Source organism: Staurois parvus, unplaced genomic scaffold (genome assembly GCF_062004578.1).
Source record: "Staurois parvus isolate SC_StPar_1 unplaced genomic scaffold, SC_StPar_1.0 ptg000096l, whole genome shotgun sequence".
Taxonomy (NCBI): domain Eukaryota; kingdom Metazoa; phylum Chordata; class Amphibia; order Anura; family Ranidae; genus Staurois; species Staurois parvus.
This window is the reverse complement of record NW_028317892.1, coordinates 14,730,648-14,752,320: the sequence shown is the minus strand read 5'-3', so window position 1 is coordinate 14,752,320 and position 21,673 is coordinate 14,730,648. Positions and strand designations below refer to the sequence as shown.

Here is a 21,673-nt window from a genome sequence, read left to right as displayed (position 1 = left end):
CCTATGTCAAAAAATTCAACACACCAGCAGTGTGAAGAGACCTGAATGTGGCACATGGCAGAGTGTGGCGATGGAGACAGCAGCAATGGGAGGCCGTACAGGGACCCATGACAGACTCTGGACTTGGCAGCAGCATGAGGAGGCGGTATAGGGACCCATGGCAGATTAGGGGCCTGGCAGCAGCTATGGGAGGCCCGTAATCTGCCAGCACCCTATGTCAAAAAATTCAACACACCAGCAGTGTGTGAGGAGACCTGAAAGTGGCACATGGCAGAGTGTGGCGATGGAGACAACCCACCGACTGTTTTGCTCGCTGCCAAGCTGCCACCCTCTTCTCCTGATGATGCGGAAGCAATAGCCTGATGACGACGAGGCTGCCAAGTGCGATCAGCCTCATCATCATCAATTAGGGTCTCCGCCTCACTACTAGCCCCCTCGGCTGCGTGTGGGTCAGGAGACAGACCTGTCTCTAGACCGGCTACCGAGCCACTCTCCTCGCCACTACTTCTTCGCCTGGCTGCTGAAGAGGCGGATGTCTCCCCCCGTTCCTGACCGCCCTCTGTTAGCTCTTCCTCACTGTACTGGATGACACCGGGAGCACTAGCCTCGACCCCTTCCTCTGCTGCCACGTCTGCTCGCTCCTAAAACATTGCCTCCTCTGCCACTCCTCTGCATGTTGTCTGACATACTCTTTAATTAAACGATTCTGTGTCCCTGAGTAACAATTCTGTTTCCCTGAGTAACGTTTCTGTGGCCCTAAGTAACAGTTCTGTGGCCCTCAGTAACAATTCTGTGGCCCTCAGTAACAATTCTGTGTCCCTCAGTAACAATTCTGTGTCCCTCAGTAACAATTCTGTGTCTGTCCCTGAGTAACAATTCTGTGTCTGTCCCTGAGTAACAATTCTGTGTCCCTGAGTAACGTTTCTGTGGCCCTAAGTAACATTTCTGTGGCCCTCAGTAACAATTCTGTCTGCCCCTGAGTAACAATTCTGTGTCTGTCCCTGAGTAACAATTCTGTGTCCCTCAGTAACAATTCTGTGTCCCTCAGTAAAAATTCTGTGTCCCTCAGTAACAATTCTGTGTCCCTCAGTAACAATTCTGTGTCCCTCAGTAACAATTCTGTGTCCCTGAGTAACAATTCTGTGTCTGTCCCTGAGTAAGAATTCTGTGTCTGTCCCTGAGTAACGTTTCTGTGGCCCTAAGTAACGGTTCTGTGGCCCTCAGTAACAATTCTGTGTCCCTGAGTAACAATTCTGTGTCTGTCCCTGAGTAACAATTCTGTGGCCCTAAGTAACGGTTCTGTGGCCCTCAGTAACAATTCTGTGTCCCTGAGTAACGTTTCTGTGGCCCTAAGTAACGGTTCTGTGGCCCTCAGTAACAATTCTGTGTCCCTGAGTAACAATTCTGTGTCTGTCCCTGAGTAACAATTCTGTGGCCCTAAGTAACGGTTCTGTGGCCCTCAGTAACAATTCTGTGTCCCTCAGTAACAATTCTGTGTCTGTCCCTGAGTAACAATTCTGTGGCCCTAAGTAACGGTTCTGTGGCCCTCAGTAACAATTCTGTGTCCCTGAGTAACGTTTCTGTGGCCCTAAGTAACAATTCTGTGGCCCTCAGTAACAATTCTGTGTCTGTCCCTGAGTAACAATTCTGTGGCCCTAAGTAACGGTTCTGTGGCCCTCAGTAACAATTCTGTGTCCCTGAGTAACGTTTCTGTGGCCCTAAGTAACAATTCTGTGGCCCTCAGTAACAATTCTGTGTCTGTCCCTGAGTAACAATTCTGTGGCCCTAAGTAACGGTTCTGTGGCCCTCAGTAACAATTCTGTGTCCCTGAGTAACAGTTCTGTGGCCCTAAGTAACAGTTCTGTGGCCCTAAGTAACAGTTCTGTGGCCCTCAGTAACAATTCTGTGTCCCTCAGTAACAATTCTGTGTCCCTCAGTAACAATTCTGTGTCTGTCCCTGAGTAACAATTCTGTGTCTGTCCCTGAGTAACAATTCTGTGTAGCTGAGTAACGTTTCTGTGGCCCTAAGTAACATTTCTGTGGCCCTCAGTAACAATTCTGTCTGTCCCTGAGTAACAATTCTGTGTCTGTCCCTGAGTAACAATTCTGTGTCCCTCAGTAACAATTCTGTGTCCCTCTGTAAAAATTCTGTGTCCCTCAGTAACAATTCTGTGTCCCTCAGTAACAATTCTGTGTCCCTCAGTAACAATTCTGTGTCCCTCAGTAACAATTCTGTGTCCCTGAGTAACAATTCTGTGTCTGTCCCTGAGTAAGAATTCTGTGTCTGTCCCTGAGTAACGTTTCTGTGGCCCTAAGTAACGGTTCTGTGGCCCTCAGTAACAATTCTGTGTCCCTGAGTAACAATTCTGTTTCTGTCCCTGAGTAACAATTCTGTGGCCCTAAGTAACGGTTCTGTGGCCCTCAGTAACAATTCTGTGTCCCTCAGTAACAATTCTGTGTCTGTCCCTGAGTAACAATTCTGTGGCTCTAAGTAACGGTTCTGTGGCCCTCAGTAACAATTCTGTGTCCCTGAGTAACGTTTCTGTGGCCCTAAGTAACAATTCTGTGGCCCTCAGTAACAATTCTGTGTCTGTCCCTGAGTAACAATTCTGTGGCCCTAAGTAACGGTTCTGTGGCCCTCAGTAACAATTCTGTGTCCCTGAGTAACAGTTCTGTGGCCCTAAGTAACAGTTCTGTGGCCCTAAGTAACAGTTCTGTGGCCCTCAGTAACGGTTCTGTGGCCCTCAGTAACAATTCTGTGTCCCTGAGTAACAGTTCTGTGGCCCTAAGTAACAGTTCTGTGGCCCTAAGTAACAGTTCTGTGGCCCTCAGTAACAATTCTGTGTCCCTCAGTAACAATTCTGTGTCCCTCAGTAACTATTCTGTGTCTGTCCCTGAGTAACAATTCTGTGTCTGTCCCTGAGTAACAATTCTGTGTCCCTGAGTAACGTTTCTGTGGCCCTAAGTAACATTTCTGTGGCCCTCAGTAACAATTCTGTCTGTCCCTGAGTAACAATTCTGTGGCCCTAAGTAACGGTTCTGTGGCCCTCAGTAACAATTCTGTGTCCCTGAGTAACATTTCTGTGGCCCTAAGTAACAGTTCTGTGGCCCTAAGTAACAGTTCTGTTGCCCTCAGTAACAATTCTGTGTCCCTCAGTAACAATTCTGTGTCCCTCAGTAACAATTCTGTGTCCCTGAGTAACAATTCTGTGTCTGTCCCTGAGTAACAATTCTGTGGCCCTAAGTAACGGTTCTGTGGCCCTCAGTAACAATTCTGTGTCCCTCAGTAACAATTCTGTGTCTGTCCCTGAGTAACAATTCTGTGGCCCTAAGTAACGGTTCTGTGGCCCTCAGTAACAATTCTGTGTCCCTGAGTAACGTTTCTGTGGCCCTAAGTAACGGTTCTGTGGCCCTCAGTAACAATTCTGTGTCCCTGAGTAACATTTCTGTGGCCCTAAGTAACTGTTCTGTGGCCCTCAGTAACAATTCTGTGTCCCTCAGTAACAATTCTGTGTCTGTCCCTGAGTAACAATTCTGTGGCCCTAACTAACATTTCTGTGGCCCTAAGTAACAGTTCTGTGGCTCTCAGTAACAATTCTGTGTCCCTGAGTAACGTTTCTGTGGCCCTAAGTAACAATTCTGTGGCCCTCAGTAACAATTCTGTGTCCCTCAGTAACAATTCTGTGTCTGTCCCTGAGTAACAATTCTGTGTCTGTCCCTGAGTAACAATTCTGTGTCCCTGAGTAACGTTTCTGTGGCCCTAAGTAACATTTCTGTGGCCCTCAGTAACAATTCTGTCTGCCCCTGAGTAACAATTCTGTGTCTGTCCCTGAGTAACAATTCTGTGTCCCTCAGTAACAATTCTGTGTCCCTCAGTAAAAATTCTGTGTCCCTCAGTAACAATTCTGTGTCCCTCAGTAACAATTCTGTGTCCCTCAGTAACAATTCTGTGTCCCTGAGTAACAATTCTGTGTCTGTCCCTGAGTAAGAATTCTGTGTCTGTCCCTGAGTAACGTTTCTGTGGCCCTAAGTAACGGTTCTGTGGCCCTCAGTAACAATTCTGTGTCCCTGAGTAACAATTCTGTGTCTGTCCCTGAGTAACAATTCTGTGGCCCTAAGTAACGGTTCTGTGGCCCTCAGTAACAATTCTGTGTCCCTGAGTAACGTTTCTGTGGCCCTAAGTAACGGTTCTGTGGCCCTCAGTAACAATTCTGTGTCCCTGAGTAACAATTCTGTGTCTGTCCCTGAGTAACAATTCTGTGGCCCTAAGTAACGGTTCTGTGGCCCTCAGTAACAATTCTGTGTCCCTCAGTAACAATTCTGTGTCTGTCCCTGAGTAACAATTCTGTGGCCCTAAGTAACGGTTCTGTGGCCCTCAGTAACAATTCTGTGTCCCTGAGTAACGTTTCTGTGGCCCTAAGTAACAATTCTGTGGCCCTCAGTAACAATTCTGTGTCTGTCCCTGAGTAACAATTCTGTGGCCCTAAGTAACGGTTCTGTGGCCCTCAGTAACAATTCTGTGTCCCTGAGTAACGTTTCTGTGGCCCTAAGTAACAATTCTGTGGCCCTCAGTAACAATTCTGTGTCTGTCCCTGAGTAACAATTCTGTGGCCCTAAGTAACGGTTCTGTGGCCCTCAGTAACAATTCTGTGTCCCTGAGTAACAGTTCTGTGGCCCTAAGTAACAGTTCTGTGGCCCTAAGTAACAGTTCTGTGGCCCTCAGTAACAATTCTGTGTCCCTCAGTAACAATTCTGTGTCCCTCAGTAACAATTCTGTGTCTGTCCCTGAGTAACAATTCTGTGTCTGTCCCTGAGTAACAATTCTGTGTAGCTGAGTAACGTTTCTGTGGCCCTAAGTAACATTTCTGTGGCCCTCAGTAACAATTCTGTCTGTCCCTGAGTAACAATTCTGTGTCTGTCCCTGAGTAACAATTCTGTGTCCCTCAGTAACAATTCTGTGTCCCTCTGTAAAAATTCTGTGTCCCTCAGTAACAATTCTGTGTCCCTCAGTAACAATTCTGTGTCCCTCAGTAACAATTCTGTGTCCCTCAGTAACAATTCTGTGTCCCTGAGTAACAATTCTGTGTCTGTCCCTGAGTAAGAATTCTGTGTCTGTCCCTGAGTAACGTTTCTGTGGCCCTAAGTAACGGTTCTGTGGCCCTCAGTAACAATTCTGTGTCCCTGAGTAACAATTCTGTTTCTGTCCCTGAGTAACAATTCTGTGGCCCTAAGTAACGGTTCTGTGGCCCTCAGTAACAATTCTGTGTTCCTCAGTAACAATTCTGTGTCTGTCCCTGAGTAACAATTCTGTGGCTCTAAGTAACGGTTCTGTGGCCCTCAGTAACAATTCTGTGTCCCTGAGTAACGTTTCTGTGGCCCTAAGTAACAATTCTGTGGCCCTCAGTAACAATTCTGTGTCTGTCCCTGAGTAACAATTCTGTGGCCCTAAGTAACGGTTCTGTGGCCCTCAGTAACAATTCTGTGTCCCTGAGTAACAGTTCTGTGGCCCTAAGTAACAGTTCTGTGGCCCTAAGTAACAGTTCTGTGGCCCTCAGTAACGGTTCTGTGGCCCTCAGTAACAATTCTGTGTCCCTGAGTAACAGTTCTGTGGCCCTAAGTAACAGTTCTGTGGCCCTAAGTAACAGTTCTGTGGCCCTCAGTAACAATTCTGTGTCCCTCAGTAACAATTCTGTGTCCCTCAGTAACTATTCTGTGTCTGTCCCTGAGTAACAATTCTGTGTCTGTCCCTGAGTAACAATTCTGTGTCCCTGAGTAACGTTTCTGTGGCCCTAAGTAACATTTCTGTGGCCCTCAGTAACAATTCTGTCTGTCCCTGAGTAACAATTCTGTGGCCCTAAGTAACGGTTCTGTGGCCCTCAGTAACAATTCTGTGTCCCTGAGTAACGTTTCTGTGGCCCTAAGTAACAGTTCTGTGGCCCTAAGTAACAGTTCTGTTGCCCTCAGTAACAATTCTGTGTCCCTCAGTAACAATTCTGTGTCCCTCAGTAACAATTCTGTGTCCCTGAGTAACAATTCTGTGTCTGTCCCTGAGTAACAATTCTGTGGCCCTAAGTAACGGTTCTGTGGCCCTCAGTAACAATTCTGTGTCCCTCAGTAACAATTCTGTGTCTGTCCCTGAGTAACAATTCTGTGGCCCTAAGTAACGGTTCTGTGGCCCTCAGTAACAATTCTGTGTCCCTGAGTAACGTTTCTGTGGCCCTAAGTAACGGTTCTGTGGCCCTCAGTAACAATTCTGTGTCCCTGAGTAACATTTCTGTGGCCCTAAGTAACTGTTCTGTGGCCCTCAGTAACAATTCTGTGTCCCTCAGTAACAATTCTGTGTCTGTCCCTGAGTAACAATTCTGTGGCCCTAACTAACATTTCTGTGGCCCTAAGTAACAGTTCTGTGGCTCTCAGTAACAATTCTGTGTCCCTGAGTAACGTTTCTGTGGCCCTAAGTAACAATTCTGTGGCCCTCAGTAACAATTCTGTGTCTGTCCCGGAGTAACAATTCTGTGGCCCTAAGTAACGGTTCTGTGGCCCTCAGTAACGGTTCTGTGGCCCTCAGTAACAATTCTGTGTCTGTCCCTGAGTAACAATTCTGTGGCCCTAAGTAACGGTTCTGTGGCCCTCAGTAACAATTCTGTGTCCCTGAGTAACAATTCTGTGGCCCTAAGTAACAGTTCTGTGGCCCTCAGTAACAATTCTGTGTCCCTCAGTAACAATTCTGTGTCTGTCCCTGAGTAACAATTCTGTGGCCCTAACTAACGTTTCTGTGGCCCTAAGTAACAGTTCTGTGGCCCTCAGTAACAATTCTGTGGCCCTGAGTAACGTTTCTGTGGCCCTAAGTAACAATTCTGTGGCCCTCAGTAACAATTCTGTGTCTGTCCCTGAGTAAAAATTCTGTGGCCCTAACTAACGTTTCTGTGGCCCTAAGTAACAGTTCTGTGTCCCTCAGTAACAATTCTGTGGCCCTGAGTAACGTTTCTGTGGCCCTAAGTAACAATTCTGTGGCCCTCAGTAACAATTCTGTCTGTCCCTGAGTAACAATTCTGTGGCCCTAACTAGCGTTTCTGTGGCCCTAAGTAACGATTCTGTGGCCCTCACTAACAATTCTGTGTCCCTGAGTAATGTTTCTCTGTCCCTAAGTAACGTTTCTCTGTCCCTAAGTAACGTTTCTCTGTCCCCAAGTAACGTTTCTGTGGCCCTAACTCTGTCCCTAATACAGAGCGGTCTGCCTCTCTTGAATGACTGGAGGCAAATGAAGAATTCTAAAATGGCCGCCATTTATAGCTCGACCATTACACAGTGCTGGCTGGCTGGCTGCTGATTGGCTAATGCGATCACATGTCATTAAGGAATGCATTATGGGTCAGCGCGCCTTGTCTGCGCACCTTCCCAGACATCCCCGCTCCGTCGCCGCACATGTCCGCCGCCATTTTAGGAAAAAGTTTGATTTTCCAATATTCGAAACGAATTCCACTTCGCCTACTTCGATTCGCTCATCTCTAATATATACGCTAGAAGACGGTACAGCAACCCATAAAACCAATAATGAAAAAATATATAACCACTAATAAAATTATATATATATATATATATATCCAATCGCACCTTTCCAAGAAAATATCTAAATACATAATTGTTGTATGAAGAGAGGTTATTATTGAATTAAACTCTGCATAATAACCAATTTAAATTAAAACCCCTCCATATCCAAAAAACATATATATAAATCAGCAGGAAACAGCAGGAAATAGAGCGAGAAGTGTATCTGACTTTGAGCTGTGCAGGAGACAATCGAAAGGATAAATAGATGTATGTAAATCATAGAAGTGGGTAACATCCACTTCAAAATTCAACCCTTGAGGGATACGAGTTTGTAAACAAAAAATTCAAAAGAATTCTCTCCTACACAGCAAATGAAACACATCTCCCCTACAAATTGGAGATTTAACTTTATCAATAACCTGCACATTCACCAATGATAAATCACCTGCATGCATAGATATGAAGTGTGTAGCCATGCTGTATTCACATTCAAGAACATCTTGGTGCTATTAGAATTAATTGTTCCACCAATGTGGCTACACAACCTTACTAACTACCGCAACAACATAGTGTAGCTGGGCGTTCAGCAAGACCAGGAGGTGCAGCTGTGACTCCTCCTGCTTGTCAGGATCAGAGCCTGAACTCTGAGCTCAGAGGACTGAGCCTGTGGGGACACCAATGAATGCAGATTTAAAGGGATGGTTTCCAAGTACACCAATGTACAGATTGGGCCCCGCCATCAGCCAGCTGAAGTTTGCAAACCAGGCGCTATATACTGTACATCCCTTATCAGGAGATATACTTACCCCTACATTCAGGGGGACATACACAGAGCGCACTCTGGGACACATTTTAATCAATTGTTTCAAAGGTTTACTGCAAGACTTTTCTTTACTGTTTATGCTGTTAATTGCTTATATGGTTTACTACTTATGCTCCTGTTTAACAGTGCTCCAGATACTAAGTTAGTTTGCTTATTATCACTTTGATCTAGATTAATTGCCATATAATAGCCTAGTATTTTTATCTTTTTATAGCATTCAAAAGGACTCTTTTACTTGTTCATTTCCTATATTATAATACAGTTGTGGGTATCATTTTAATAACTGAGTTCATAAGTTTTTGCATCTCACTACCTAACCAGATGTGTCAGTGGGCTAAAGCAGTTCTAAGAGTCATGGCAAAGAACAGAGAACCTGTTATACAAACCGGCTCCACCGGGCATAATTTCCACTTACCACATTGTCAACACTACCACAAACATTTTCTCACAGCTACTCTATCAAATGTTTGATTACTCACTGTAAATGAAGAACTTGGGGAAGTTGCAGTGAACTCACTGAACTCAAATGCAAAAATGCACAGCTCAACCAGATCAGCCTTAAGTATGAAAGTATTGCCCCCACTAGCTCCAATCGCAGCATCTACCCATCTTTTCAGTATTAAAGTTAAAAACCTACACCATGTGTCAGCTATGCTTAAAGTAAAGAGGCTCTGGCACCTCACATGGGGGTGTGCATTATGGACGTTCTGTGTGTCTGAGTTGACACTGTTTCTCTATTGTTGGCAGAGTATGGTCAACCCAGGGGAGATTGCTGTCTTACAACTACACCTTTGTGGCCCTAGGGGTTTTTGGTTACATGTCTAGAGTGTGTGACTGGGGACAAAGAGAAGGCAAATATATTAAATATCTTCTTCAGCTCTGTGCATACAAAGGAGCAGGGGGGAGCTCTTGTCCATAATGGGCATATGATTGACACAGCTCCAGATGATCCACATTGGCTCACAACTGATATGATCCAGAAATATTTAAACAGAATAAAGGTGAATAAAGCACCTGAACCAGATGGCATTGTATACAAACGGCCAGACGGTGGCAGTGCAGGGGCGGGTGGCCGTTTAAAAATGGTCTCCCCGCCCCCTGCTTGTGCACACTCCCTGGGAGCATGCAGCACCACGATCAGGTGCCTGCTGTCACTTCTGACATCATTGCTTACTACGTATGAAATCTGTGAATGATCACAGAGGTCACATAGTACAAGACTATTCACAACAGCCTTGTACCATGTGACAAGCTTTGTTCAATCACAGCTCACACAATATTTCTCAATGGCTGCAAGAATGCAGCCAGAGAGAAGGAGAAATGATTGCTTTTACTGGGAATCTATTCTTGCTGGGGGTCAATTGTTGCTGGAAGGGATCTACTGTTGAGGGAGGTGTCTATTTGTTCAGGCTGCTGGAGAGTCTATTGATGCTGGCTGCTGGGGGATCTGTTGTAGCTGCTGGGAGTCTATTGTTGCTAGGGTGGTATTTTTTTTGGGGCTCCATTGTTGCTGGAGGAATCTATTGTTGCTGGGGAGGGAATCTAATGCTTCTGGCTTTGGGGATCTATTTTTCTGCTTTTCTTGTTATCATTAACACATTCCATACAAATTACTTAATACCACAAAATGATACTTGACTCTGTATTCTCTAAAAGAAGTGGTACTGGGAGGTGGGTAGGGGGTGGAACAAAGTGAAAGTGCTCGAAGGTGGGTAGGGTGCGGAGACAAGAAGTGACTAAGGGGTAGTTCCTGCACTTATTTTTGTAGAAAAAAACCCTGCTTATTGTAGCAATCATGCACACAGAGATGGATGCGGTCATCCATTTTGCTCCAAACCCCTCCAAATTGTATCTCTCTCTCTCTCTCTCTCTCTCTCTCTCTCCCAAATCAGATTCCTCCAATATCCCCCCTCCCTCTCTGTTGAGTGACATGTGGTCTGGATAATGAGATCACAGGCAGCAAACTCATTGGGAGGGCGTCATGGCTATAAACCTTAATTAGCTGGTGCCCATATGTCTGCGAGACTCCTGCTTGGAGAAGGATTGTAAAACCATAAACCAAGTCCTTCACTGAGCTCAAAGACATTCCAGGTAGTCGTAAACCGGACTCACTTTTAAAAACCCAGTTTCCCCAATGGTTACATATCTTAGACTATGACAGACGTACATAAAAACCGGGCATATATTCGGATGGCTCACTTTAATACAAATTGTTTGGTATATTACATCCCCTAGCTGAGATCAACAGGAGAGCAGAAAATAATATCTTCTTAACCATCCCAGCAGGTATCTCATATTTCATATCTAGGCGTTCAGCAGAAGATTCTGCATATTAATCTACTTGTGGATAGAATGTTATATGTATCCAGGGTAAAGAAGGCGATTGGTTCTCTGCTTCAGGGAGACACCCTGCTGAGTTCCTAAATAAAGGCTGTGATGCTTGAAGGTAAGCTAAGCTTAGTTGAGCTAAGTTGAAGAATCTCCCTTTTAACATCGGAACTAACTTTGGGAGATAAGACCCTTTTGGCTCTGAAACCTGATCTGCCTAACCCAAGGCTGACGGCAAGTACTTTATCCCTCTAAACTTATTTCTGTTATCTCTTTGCTGTGCTATTGTTTTCTGTATATATATATATATATATATATATATATATAGGCTACATCTTTTTCTGTAAATATTTTTATTGCACTCTTTTGACCTTTTAGTAATAAATCTTACTTTCTGAAAATGTTGAACTGTTTCCAAAGCTCTTTAATGCAAACTAAGCACCCCTGCCTCTGAAGAGCGCTACTGTGTGTGTGTTTTAAACTTCGGTATATCGCTGCCTGCAGTGACAGTGGTGTACCGACGCTTATGCAAACATCATAGTGTTATTGCTGATATTGCCGAGTTTCCTCTTTTTCTGTACAAAAAGGAGGTGGTGGCAGTGTGAAGGGTTAATTGCATAATTAACCTGACCCAGTAACAATCGCTCCCAGGCTGCCAGCACACAGGTTGTGGTCCATTAGCTGGAAAATCTTTGTGCAGGGTACAGCTGGGCGTGGCATTGTTACGCACGTGACAGTGCGGTTTTAGATTGGCTAGTCCTTCGGTCACGAGTTTGGTGAGAAGGGCTGGGGTGTGACGCCACGATCGTCACACTTATAAGTATGAAGGTGTTAAGCATTCCAACCCAGACTTTGAGTACACAGGGCTGCAGAAGGAAGCGGTAAAGAAGCTCCATCCCTAAGCCACATGCTATGATTGGTACAGATTGCCACAATTTCCACTTCTAACATGGTTAGAAAATGTATGAATTATCATGTATTCAAAATTCAATGGCTCTTGAAAATAAGGGGATACTAAAATACGAATAATACATACAATAAACAAAAGTATTTAAATAGTAACAACCCTGCCAAAAAAATAAGCACATCCATTTTTTAAATAAAAAGTAGTTACTGTGCATTCCAACAGTGGTAGACCCAATGCGCTTAGTAATCTGTATTCAGTAACAGACCTGGTCAAATAGTTTCAGGTTTTCCTACTCTTCCATGATAGTGAGCCAGAAATGAGTAAGCAATGTAATAGCACAATTATACTCACCATAGGATGATCCTTGTATATGTTTGGATAAAACAGACCTTATTGTTGGCATTGGTATCAAAGCAAACATCATCACAGCTCGAGCTACAAAATAATTAAACACAACATTATTGTCAATATTGGCTGCAAACATTTCTGGACTACAAAATTGCTGTTTATGGCTCCTTTAAATTGGTGCCCAGGATCCAATGTATTGCAAAGTCTCTTTAAAGTGGTAATAAACCCTCATTTTGTTTATTAAAATAAAAAAGATGTTTTATTTACTCATTCTGTGCAATGGTATTGCACAGAGCAGTCCCTTACCTCCTCTTCTGGAGTACCCCCCCACCTCCTCTTCTTGCAGGTGCCCCCATAACAAGCTATGTGCTATGGGGGCACCGATATGGCCGAACTGGGCTGTGTGCGTCCATAGACAAAGGCAGCTTGGCTTGGCCACTCTCCTCCAACTCTCCTCTCCAAGCATTTGACATGGCAGCAGCAGGAGCCAATGGCTTCCACTGCTGCCTGACTCTCATGTGAGACCAGGAAGTGATGGGAGAAGACCTGTTGCTGGGGACAACAGTGGATCAGTAACAGGACGGTAAGTGTTTTGGGCAGGACTCTGCATTCACTATATCTGATCTCCCAGAGTACACACAACATGAAAATGCAATTATTTTAGCAAATATAAACTGCTAAATACATTTTCTCATCAGCAGTCTTTTGTCTTCTGTCAGTGTTCAGCTGAGCACTAGTTAATGCTTGGAGGAAGAGTTTTCTTTCTGCTCTAGGAGGATGTGAAACCGTTGACCCTCTGTCTGGACAGTGCTTATTGGTCCTGTGCTGGTCACATGCACTCTCCGAAGACAAAAAAAACAACCCCTCCCTAGCAATACACACCAAACTGAGCATGTGCATGTGACTACGGATTCAGTCAGTTTCAGGTGGTCATTTCAACAACAGGAGGGGCAGAGGAGGAAGGATCAAACAGCCTTTTTATACAAAGGAGGATTAACCCTTTAGGTTCCACAGTGAGTATAACAAGCATGCTTTACTGCATATACAGACTGATTTTACTGTTGTGGGTTTAGTAACACTTTAATGCAGGGAATGCATTAAAGAAGAACTGCATGATTTTTTTTCTCCCATGCAGTGGGGCTGTGCCTGCTATACTTACCCCATCTTTCAATCCTCCAAAAAGCACACTTCCCCACATCCAGTGGTGAAACTATTCCTGACACATATGCACATATGACACATATGCAAGCTAATATGTCAGACTGAGATATCACTTGTATGTCTTTGTAAGTTTGTAAATGCTAGTGCAGTAAAATTAAACAACAATAATGTACATCTATGCTTTCATTTTTGAAAAGTAAATATATCAATGTTGTGTTTCCATAAAGTATTGGTGACATTACAAAAGTGATCTGAAATGGAAGTTAAAGTGTTACTAAACCCACAACAGTAAAATCAGTCTGTATGTGCAGTAAAGCATGCTTGTTATGTCATGCTGTCATAAGTGGCACTTCCACTTTTCCCTTCCTCATATTTCACAGATCATGAAACAGACATGACTAATCTACACTGCATGGGCTAACTGCCCGTATTTGTTTAGGGGATTACAGAGTGGAGATATACTAACCTAATCCGTTGATCCTCCGAGTGCAAGAGTGGTCCCTGCCCCTCCTGACCCCCCTGAACGCTAGTGGTCTTGTGAATGGACTGTTCCTGGCGTCATGATAGACCGGCCCCGGATGTGAGGACAGCAGGAACAGTGCACCAATGGCTGTGGGGGAGTGTGTTTTTTGGAGGATCAAAGGATGGGGTAAGTATAGCCTTTTAATGTGCCCCTAGACAAAACAAGCAGTTGACTACAGTGCAGGCACAGCCCCACTGCATGCGAGAAAAAAAATTCATGCAGTTCTTCTTTGCATTTCCTGCATTAAAGTGTTACTAAACCCACAACGGAAAATCAGTCTGTATAGGCAGTAAAGCATGCTTGTTATACTCACTGTGGAACCTAAGTGGTTAATCCTCTGCATTATGTAAAAAGGCTGTTTGATCCTTTCTTCTCTGCTTCTCCTCTTGTTCAAATGACCACCTGATACAAACTGATTACATAGCCCCATGCACATGCTCAGTTTGGTGTGTATTTCTAGAGAGTTTTTTTTTTTCTTCTTGGGATAGTGCATGTGACCAGCAAAGGACCAATCAGCACTGTCCAGACAGAAGTCAGGGGATTCCCATCCTCTTAGAGAAAACTCCTCCTACAAGCTTTAACCAGTGCTCTGCTGAATTCACAAGATTGCTCTAACTTCTGATGAGAAAAGATATTTAGCAGTTTATATTTATTAAAATAATTTCATTTCCATGTTGTGCGTACTGTGGGAGACCAGATATAGTGAATGCAGGGTCCTGAATTTAGTAACACTTTAAGATTTAGATTTAAATACAGGACAACAACCTAAAGACAGGACAAGAAATAATGAAGACATCTTCCTAATTATAGACATAAATGTGTTTTGTTTCAGTCTGTTCCCCAATGGAGAGATTTCTCATCACTTCTGGTCTTGACACAGACACGAAAGATACAGATCACAAAAGCACACTTTTTTCTCTGTAAAAAAATATAATCTGACAGTTTATCCAAGGATAAAAACATAATTGCTTAGAACTGGAGTACCATCAGTAGACACAAAAAAACTAGAAAGAACAAAATTGCCAGATCGCAGGATTAATTAAGAAGTATAAATAATTTATTGTAAAAACCTATCCACACTTATTTATAAGTGTGGATATGTTTTTATAATAAACAATTCATACTTTTAATTAATCCTGCGATCTGGCCATTGTGGTCTCTCTCCATGTGCTGATATGGATCTTTCTCTGGTCTGTGCACTTAGAAGCTGCAGATTTCCACTCATTCTATCTGCAGCATTCTGATCATCTATTTAACCCATATCTATTGCTATCCTCACCAATGGACCCTCTTTGGGACTGGCGCCCAGTATCGTGAGCCTTTCAGACTTAATTTATTTACAATAAATATTTGTTTCTGTGGATCTTCTTGGTCCCTTTAGCTGCTACTTCCCTGTAAATATGGATTTTTCAGCTATAACTCCTATTAGTTTATTTTTTGCCATCTGTTTCCCATTGCGGAGATTTCCCTTCACTTCCTGTCCCATAGCCACAACAAGAAGTGAGAAATAAACCCTGCAAATTAAGGGAATTTCTTGGGGACCCACTAGTGTCCCTATTGGAAGATTCCCCCTCTATTATTTTTCTGAGGACAACCCAAAATCTGGGGTTTTCTTTCACTTTTGATGATAATGATAAAAAATAGAGAGGGTGAATCTCCCTAATGGGGACACAGACAGCAATAAAAACCTAACAGGTGTTCTAATCTATCTCCACTGTGGCCAAAACTAAAGAAAAAAGTTTTGCCTTTAGGTATTTCAGGTACTTATATAGCGCAGTCAATTTACGCAGCGCTTTATACTTATATTGTACATTCACATCAGTCCCCAACCCTCAAGGAGCGTACAATCTAAGGTCCCTAACTTACATTCATACATACACATACTAAAGCCACAAGGCCCTCAAGGGGCATACAATCTAAGGTCCCTAACTTACATTCTACATACATATACTAGAGCCACAAGGCCCTCAAGGGGCGTACAATCTAAGGTCCCTAACTCACATTCATACATACACATACTAGGGTCAATTTAGACAGGACCCAATTAACCTACCAGCATGTCTTTGGAGTGTGGGAAGAAACTGGAGTACCTGGAGGAAACCCACGCAGGCACATGGAGAGCATGCAAACTCCAGGCAGGAGGTGCCATAGCTGGGATTCGAACCAACGATCCTAGTACTGCCAGGCGGACCTGGTGCTAACCATTTAGCTTTTATACTTTAATATAAATAATAAAAAAAATGTAAATAAAACCATGCAGCCGTGATCACATGCCTAATAAAAAAAAGTACCAGAATAAATTGTAACTGTTTAACTTACCAATAAAATACAAGAAAGTCCATCGTACAGATGCCATAATGAATATACCAGCGCAGAAGGACAATATTCCCATTATAATTAAAGTTACATCCTTGAGACATCTAGAAAAAATAAAAACTCCCAAGAAACTAGTGATGAATATCATAAAACCAGCAGCATTGGCATAACCAATATATGTAGGACTAAACTTTAGAGGTTCATTTATTAAAAATAAAGAGAGTACATCCATAGCTCCATCCACAGAGATATTGTACAATATGGCAGTAGCAAAAAGAAGAGCAATGAAAAGTTTGGATGGAGTCAGAGCAGTGAGGCCCACTGAAGGTCCATTAGTTTCACCCAGTAGTTTAGATCGCTCAGTTGGTTCAGGGAAGTTTCCACTACTGACGTCTTGTGCATCCGTTCCATTACCTAAATTCTCATGCACTGCTGTTTCATTATTAGGCACTTTTAAAATAAATATACTGTATAACAGGCATATAAAATAAAGGGAAACACTGCATATAACTAGGGTTGCACCTGGATCATGCGCTATTGTAACTGATACAAAGATGTATCCAGAAGAAAAGCTGCCCACACAACCAGATAATCCATACACCAATTCAATGACAATGAACTTCAGAGATCGTCTTTGTTTAGTCGAGTCCAGGGCTGCCCAGGCCATAACCCCAGCCCAGTAGGTTGTGAACCAGCCTGTTAAACCATTCAGAGCAGCAGAGCCGAACATCACTTCTATTGGCCAGCCTAAAAAGATGACAGCCAACAGAAAACACCGGGATAAAAAATACCCAAGCAATGGAACACATATTGTGACCTTTCTTCTCTGTCTGTCACCAATCTTTGCTAGGATATATGCTGATAACAATGGGGTAAGTCCCAAAATTAGGTTGTGAATAATATAGAAGTTTGATATGGCTTTCTGTAGTGTGATCGAATGAGATGTGTTGGAGGATGTAGTAGTCCGGTTATAATAATTCTTGACCACAAATAGTAATGCCGTATCATAAAAAGAGCTAGCAACTTGTGCCCCAGCAACCACTGGCTCAATCCATGTCCTCACCATTATCATGGCTGAACAATGTACTTACTACAGTTAAAAGTATCAGTCCTTCAAACAAAGAGGAAGTTAATGATTAAAACAAACTAAAACGATGCAAAACCTTTGAACGCGAAGAAAAAAAAACACACTAGTAATCCAGTCCAAAATATTAGATCTGCCTCCTGGCAATGTTTTCTTCTGACAACGAGCCGTCTTTGCTGAGAGCGATAAACAGAAATGCATTTGTAACTTATGTGCATATGTGCCAATATGGGAAAAGTGTGAGTCTCACGGCACTTACTTCCTGATATGAAATACATTGCATTTGTGGGTGGAACAAGTCTTTGTGTACTAGAGCTCAGATGAAGTTTAGACAGGAATGTGGACTGGTCACAAAACTGACATTTCAAGACATTGTTTGCAGAATAAAGAATACCTTTAGAGCTTTTCTGGAAACTAACAAATAGTGTGCATATTCATTGAATAAAAAAAGTGTAGAAAAAAGCACTAGTAGCAACATGCAGGTCAGTGGGATTGCTGAGTTGGGGATCAGGGAAACAAAGTTTCAAATGCAAATTAGTGCTATGCTATGATAGATGAATAGGAACAATCCTAGAGCTGCAGGTAAGAAACTGTTATTTCCAGGGGTACTGCTGAGTCAGGAATGGCAAGGAATAACACTACATTACTTACCTGGGGATAGTGACAGTGACATTTAAAGCGGAGTTGCCGTTTAATTATTTTTTTCTAAAAGCACCCTGTGAGAGTGGCAGCTTATGCAATGCAATGATATATAACCTGTACTTTTAATCCTTGTCGTTCCTTACATAAAAAAAGAAAATACTTACTGCGGCCACATGGTGCGACCGCTGTCATCTTTAGTGTGGGCACCTGAAGCCCACTGGGATACTCTTTGGGAAAATGTGCACCTGGGTATCCAGCATGCACTTCCCGATCTCGCGTCTGCGCAGTGTGAAGAAGGCACGGCGCTTTCCCTGTATTGATGGTTGCCATAGCAATGGCGGCGAGGCTGGAAGTTCCCACCCTGTTGCTGTGACAATCTTCAGTCAATTGCGTTACTTCCGGTCTCGTAATACCACAAGATTTCGATATTAGGCATTCCATTGGACTGCTGGGATAGAGATGCCGCCGATATCCCAGAAGCCCTAGGGAATGCCTGATGATGTAATCGCCTAGGCAGACAGGACTGGAAGTGGAGACAGAACTCTACAATTAAAGATATTTAGGGGAAAAAATATATATATACAGTATCTCACAGAAGTGAGTACACCCCTCACATTTTTGAAAATATTTTATTCTATCTTTTCATGTGACAACACTGAAGAAATGACACTTTGCTACAATGTAAAGTAGTGAGTGTACAGCTTGTATAACACTGTAAATTTGCTGTCCCCTCAAAATAACTCAACACACAGCCATTAATGTGTAAACCACTGGCAACAAAAGTGAGTAGACCCCTAAGTGACAATGTCCAAATTCGGCCCAAAGTGTCAATATTTTGTGTGGCCACCATTATTTTCCAGCACTGCCATAACCATCTTGGGCATGAAGTTCACCAGAGCTTCACAGGTTGCCACTGGAGTCCTCTTCTACTCCTCCATGACGACATCACGGAGCTGGTGGATGTTAGAGACCTTGCGATCCTCCACCTTCCATTTGAGGATGCCCCACAAATGCTCACTAGGGGTTAGGTCTGGAGAGATGCTTGGTCATTCCATCATCTTTACCCTTAGCTTCTTTAGCAAGGCAGTGGTCGCCTGGAGGTGTGTTTGGGGTCGTTATCATGTTGGAATACTGCCCTGCGGCCCAGTCTCCAAAGGAAGGGGATCATGCTCTGCTTCAGTAAGTCACAGTACATGTTGGCATGGTTCCCTCAATGAACTGTAGCTCCCGAGTGCCGGCAGCACTCATGCAGCCCCAGACCATGACTGTCCCACCACCATGCTTGACTGTAGGCAAGACACACTTGTCTGTACTCCTCACCTGGTTGCCGCTACACACGCTTGACACCCTCTGAACCAAATAAGTTTATCTTGGTCTCAATGGAATGTACTGAGGGTGACCATTGTATTTAAAGGTAGAAAAAAAAAGTCTGGAACTCCGCTTTAATGATAAATGTCTGAGTTGGGCATAGGAGGAAATGTTATTTCCACTTTCTGGGAATGAGGAGATTGATATTTCTAATATAGGAACATAGAAACAAGTGGTTCATCAAGTCTGTTCCAATGCAGTAAATGGTGCAAACTAGTTGTCATAATTTAGAAATCTAGTCCCACCGAAGGCAGAGTGGCAGGCCAGAACCTAGTGCAGCAACTGGGCAGATAGTGGGAAGATAGTGATGGATACCTAGGACTCGATTACAGAGAGCCCTGAAAAGGGCCGAAGTCCAGAATCTAAGCTACCACCTAGCCTCCACCAGAGCTCCTAGTGGTGGAGATGTTGTGCTGCTGGCGATATCCAGGTTCTGGTCCTCTGGCTCAACCTAGCAGTCCGCAACAGAGAGCACCGTTGGGACACTGGACTTAAAGGATAAGTTTGCTTTTTTTTAAAAAAAAGAATAAATGCCCATTTTTTGCAGGTAAAAAAATGTGCATTTACTAATTTTTTTTTTGGAGCTTGAAAAGCATTGCACCAGCAATCAGCATATCACTGGTGCAAAGCCTGACTCTTGCAAACTGTCAATGTGTCTGTGTGTCGGTAAATCCCATATGGGCAGGCAGATACAGTCTGACAGGAAGACTCAATGAACTACCGCAGCACTCAACGGTGCCGTGGTTGTTCATTGAGAACTACAAGCCAACATCCGCAAAGACTGTTGGGACTTGTAGTTCATTTATTCACAGAATTATGTTTTCAAAAAGTGACAGCTAGTACAGGGATCTTCTCCCTGTACTGCTGTCACAGAGAGGGGGGATTGAGCAGCAGCTTCAGTGGTGGGAACACATATTGCATGTTTCACCCTAAAAACGGGTGGAACATGTAACATGTTCCCAAAGGGAGCACGGTACATAGGAAAAAGCCAGAGAACAATGGAATACACCAAGACAAATAGGCAACACACATTGGAAGTGTACAGGTGCAGATAACAAGGCTGGCTGGAAGTCACAGGGGAAACAGGTTGGTGCAGAGAAACAACTGAAGAGCCAAGTGAGACATGGAGGTGAAGGAAGTCAGGCTGCAGGTAGGAGTGTAGAAGCGGAAAACCCAGTTACTCCTGCGCTTGGGGATGGACTCATTGAGACCACATATGGAAATTCTTGGGATATGCACACCTTACTGTCCTCAAAGGACTGGGAAAGTCCAAGGTACTGAACAGAGAAAAACAAACAGAGGGCGCATCGGCCTAGTGCATTACCTTAAAAATGTTTAATGAATGTAAATAATAAGTATTATACTCGCAAATGATCAATAAATAAAAGGCACATCATAAAGGAACAGTTCTGTCCAATTCACACTGCGTGCCTGTCTGTAGTGAGAACTCTGGACATCCAAAAGGCTGACGCGTTTCAAGGACTAGCCTTCTCCTCAGAGCCACTGCAGGTAGGAGTGTATGTAGTGACAAAAGCAGAATACAGACAGATGGCACATGGCTGGGACACACTGTGAGCAATGGGAACACAAGAGATCACAAGAGGCTCAGGGAAACACTTGATAAGAACACAGGGGGTGAATCCAGCTGCTAGCATTTGGATGACTTGTTTAAACCCTTAGCAACCGTTGCGCTATCCTTTTAAGGCCCCATTCACACCTGTGGGTTCTAGAATCATGCATAAAATGTGAGTTGGCTTGCGATGCCCTTAAATCTTAATGGCGCCCCAAGCATGTCCAGCAGACACGAGTTTTTGTGCATGGCAAAACATGGGAAAAGGTGCAGGAGCTTCTTTGGGGTGATTCTCACACACAGGACAACCCATTCAAGTGAATGAACTGCTCAGTGAGCATCGCATGAAAAATCAAGAAACAAATACAAGCAAAAATGTGTGTTCCTACTACGCTAGGTGTGATCGCAGCCTAAGACAGCGCCCCCTCTGTGATTGGTTCAAAGCTGGTTATTGCACACAGAGGGAAAGACCTGGCTCTGGAGTATGGGACAGTTGAGTGCTACACTCGTGTCCTGAACCCAGGGACTGCTGTTCTCTTTATTACAATAATAAAATTAAATGCTATATACTCACTAAAGTAGAGCTAAGAATTCTGCTGAACTACAGATCTCAGCATTGCCAAATACTATTGCTTAACCCAAAGCCAAAGAACAAGGAAATTCTAACAATAAATCTATCAACTCTAAACAGGCATTATGGTCAGATATTGGGTAGAATCAGTGCTGAGACAATGCCATCCAGTGCCCAGGGCAAAGATGGGAAACTGCACCCCCCCATCACCGGGTGAACAAAGGGATGGGGCCCATAGCAGTGCTCTGTGCTGAAATGTATATAATGTTTGTGGCATTACTTAAATAGTATCAACCGCTGTGGTACACAGCAGTGAACAGGATCACTGTTGTCACTGGAAATCAAACCTGTCTCAATATCAGTGGTGTCACTGTATGTAAACAATTCCCCAGCATTGACCATGTCACTGGGAGGTAAAAATGTCACTGTGTCTGTGGTGTCACGGAAATAAAAAAATGTAATTGCCTTCATGGTATTACTG

General features: G+C 43.6%; 1 protein-coding gene across 1 annotated transcript in view; it reads right to left on the bottom strand.

Annotated features, from left to right (window-relative positions):
* Positions 1-17,275, bottom strand: part of LOC149468010 (solute carrier family 46 member 2-like) — a 41,865-nt gene extending 24,590 nt beyond the window's left edge. The window contains exons 1-2 of the mRNA XM_089670963.1: positions 15,961-17,275; positions 11,961-12,044 (exon numbers count right to left, since the gene is read on the bottom strand). Of these exons, the coding sequence (XP_089527089.1) occupies positions 11,961-12,044; positions 15,961-17,029 (1,153 nt within the window). The 5' untranslated portion in view covers positions 17,030-17,275. The remainder of the gene's footprint in view (positions 1-11,960; positions 12,045-15,960) is intronic.
* Positions 17,276-21,673: the final 4,398 nt, after the last annotated feature.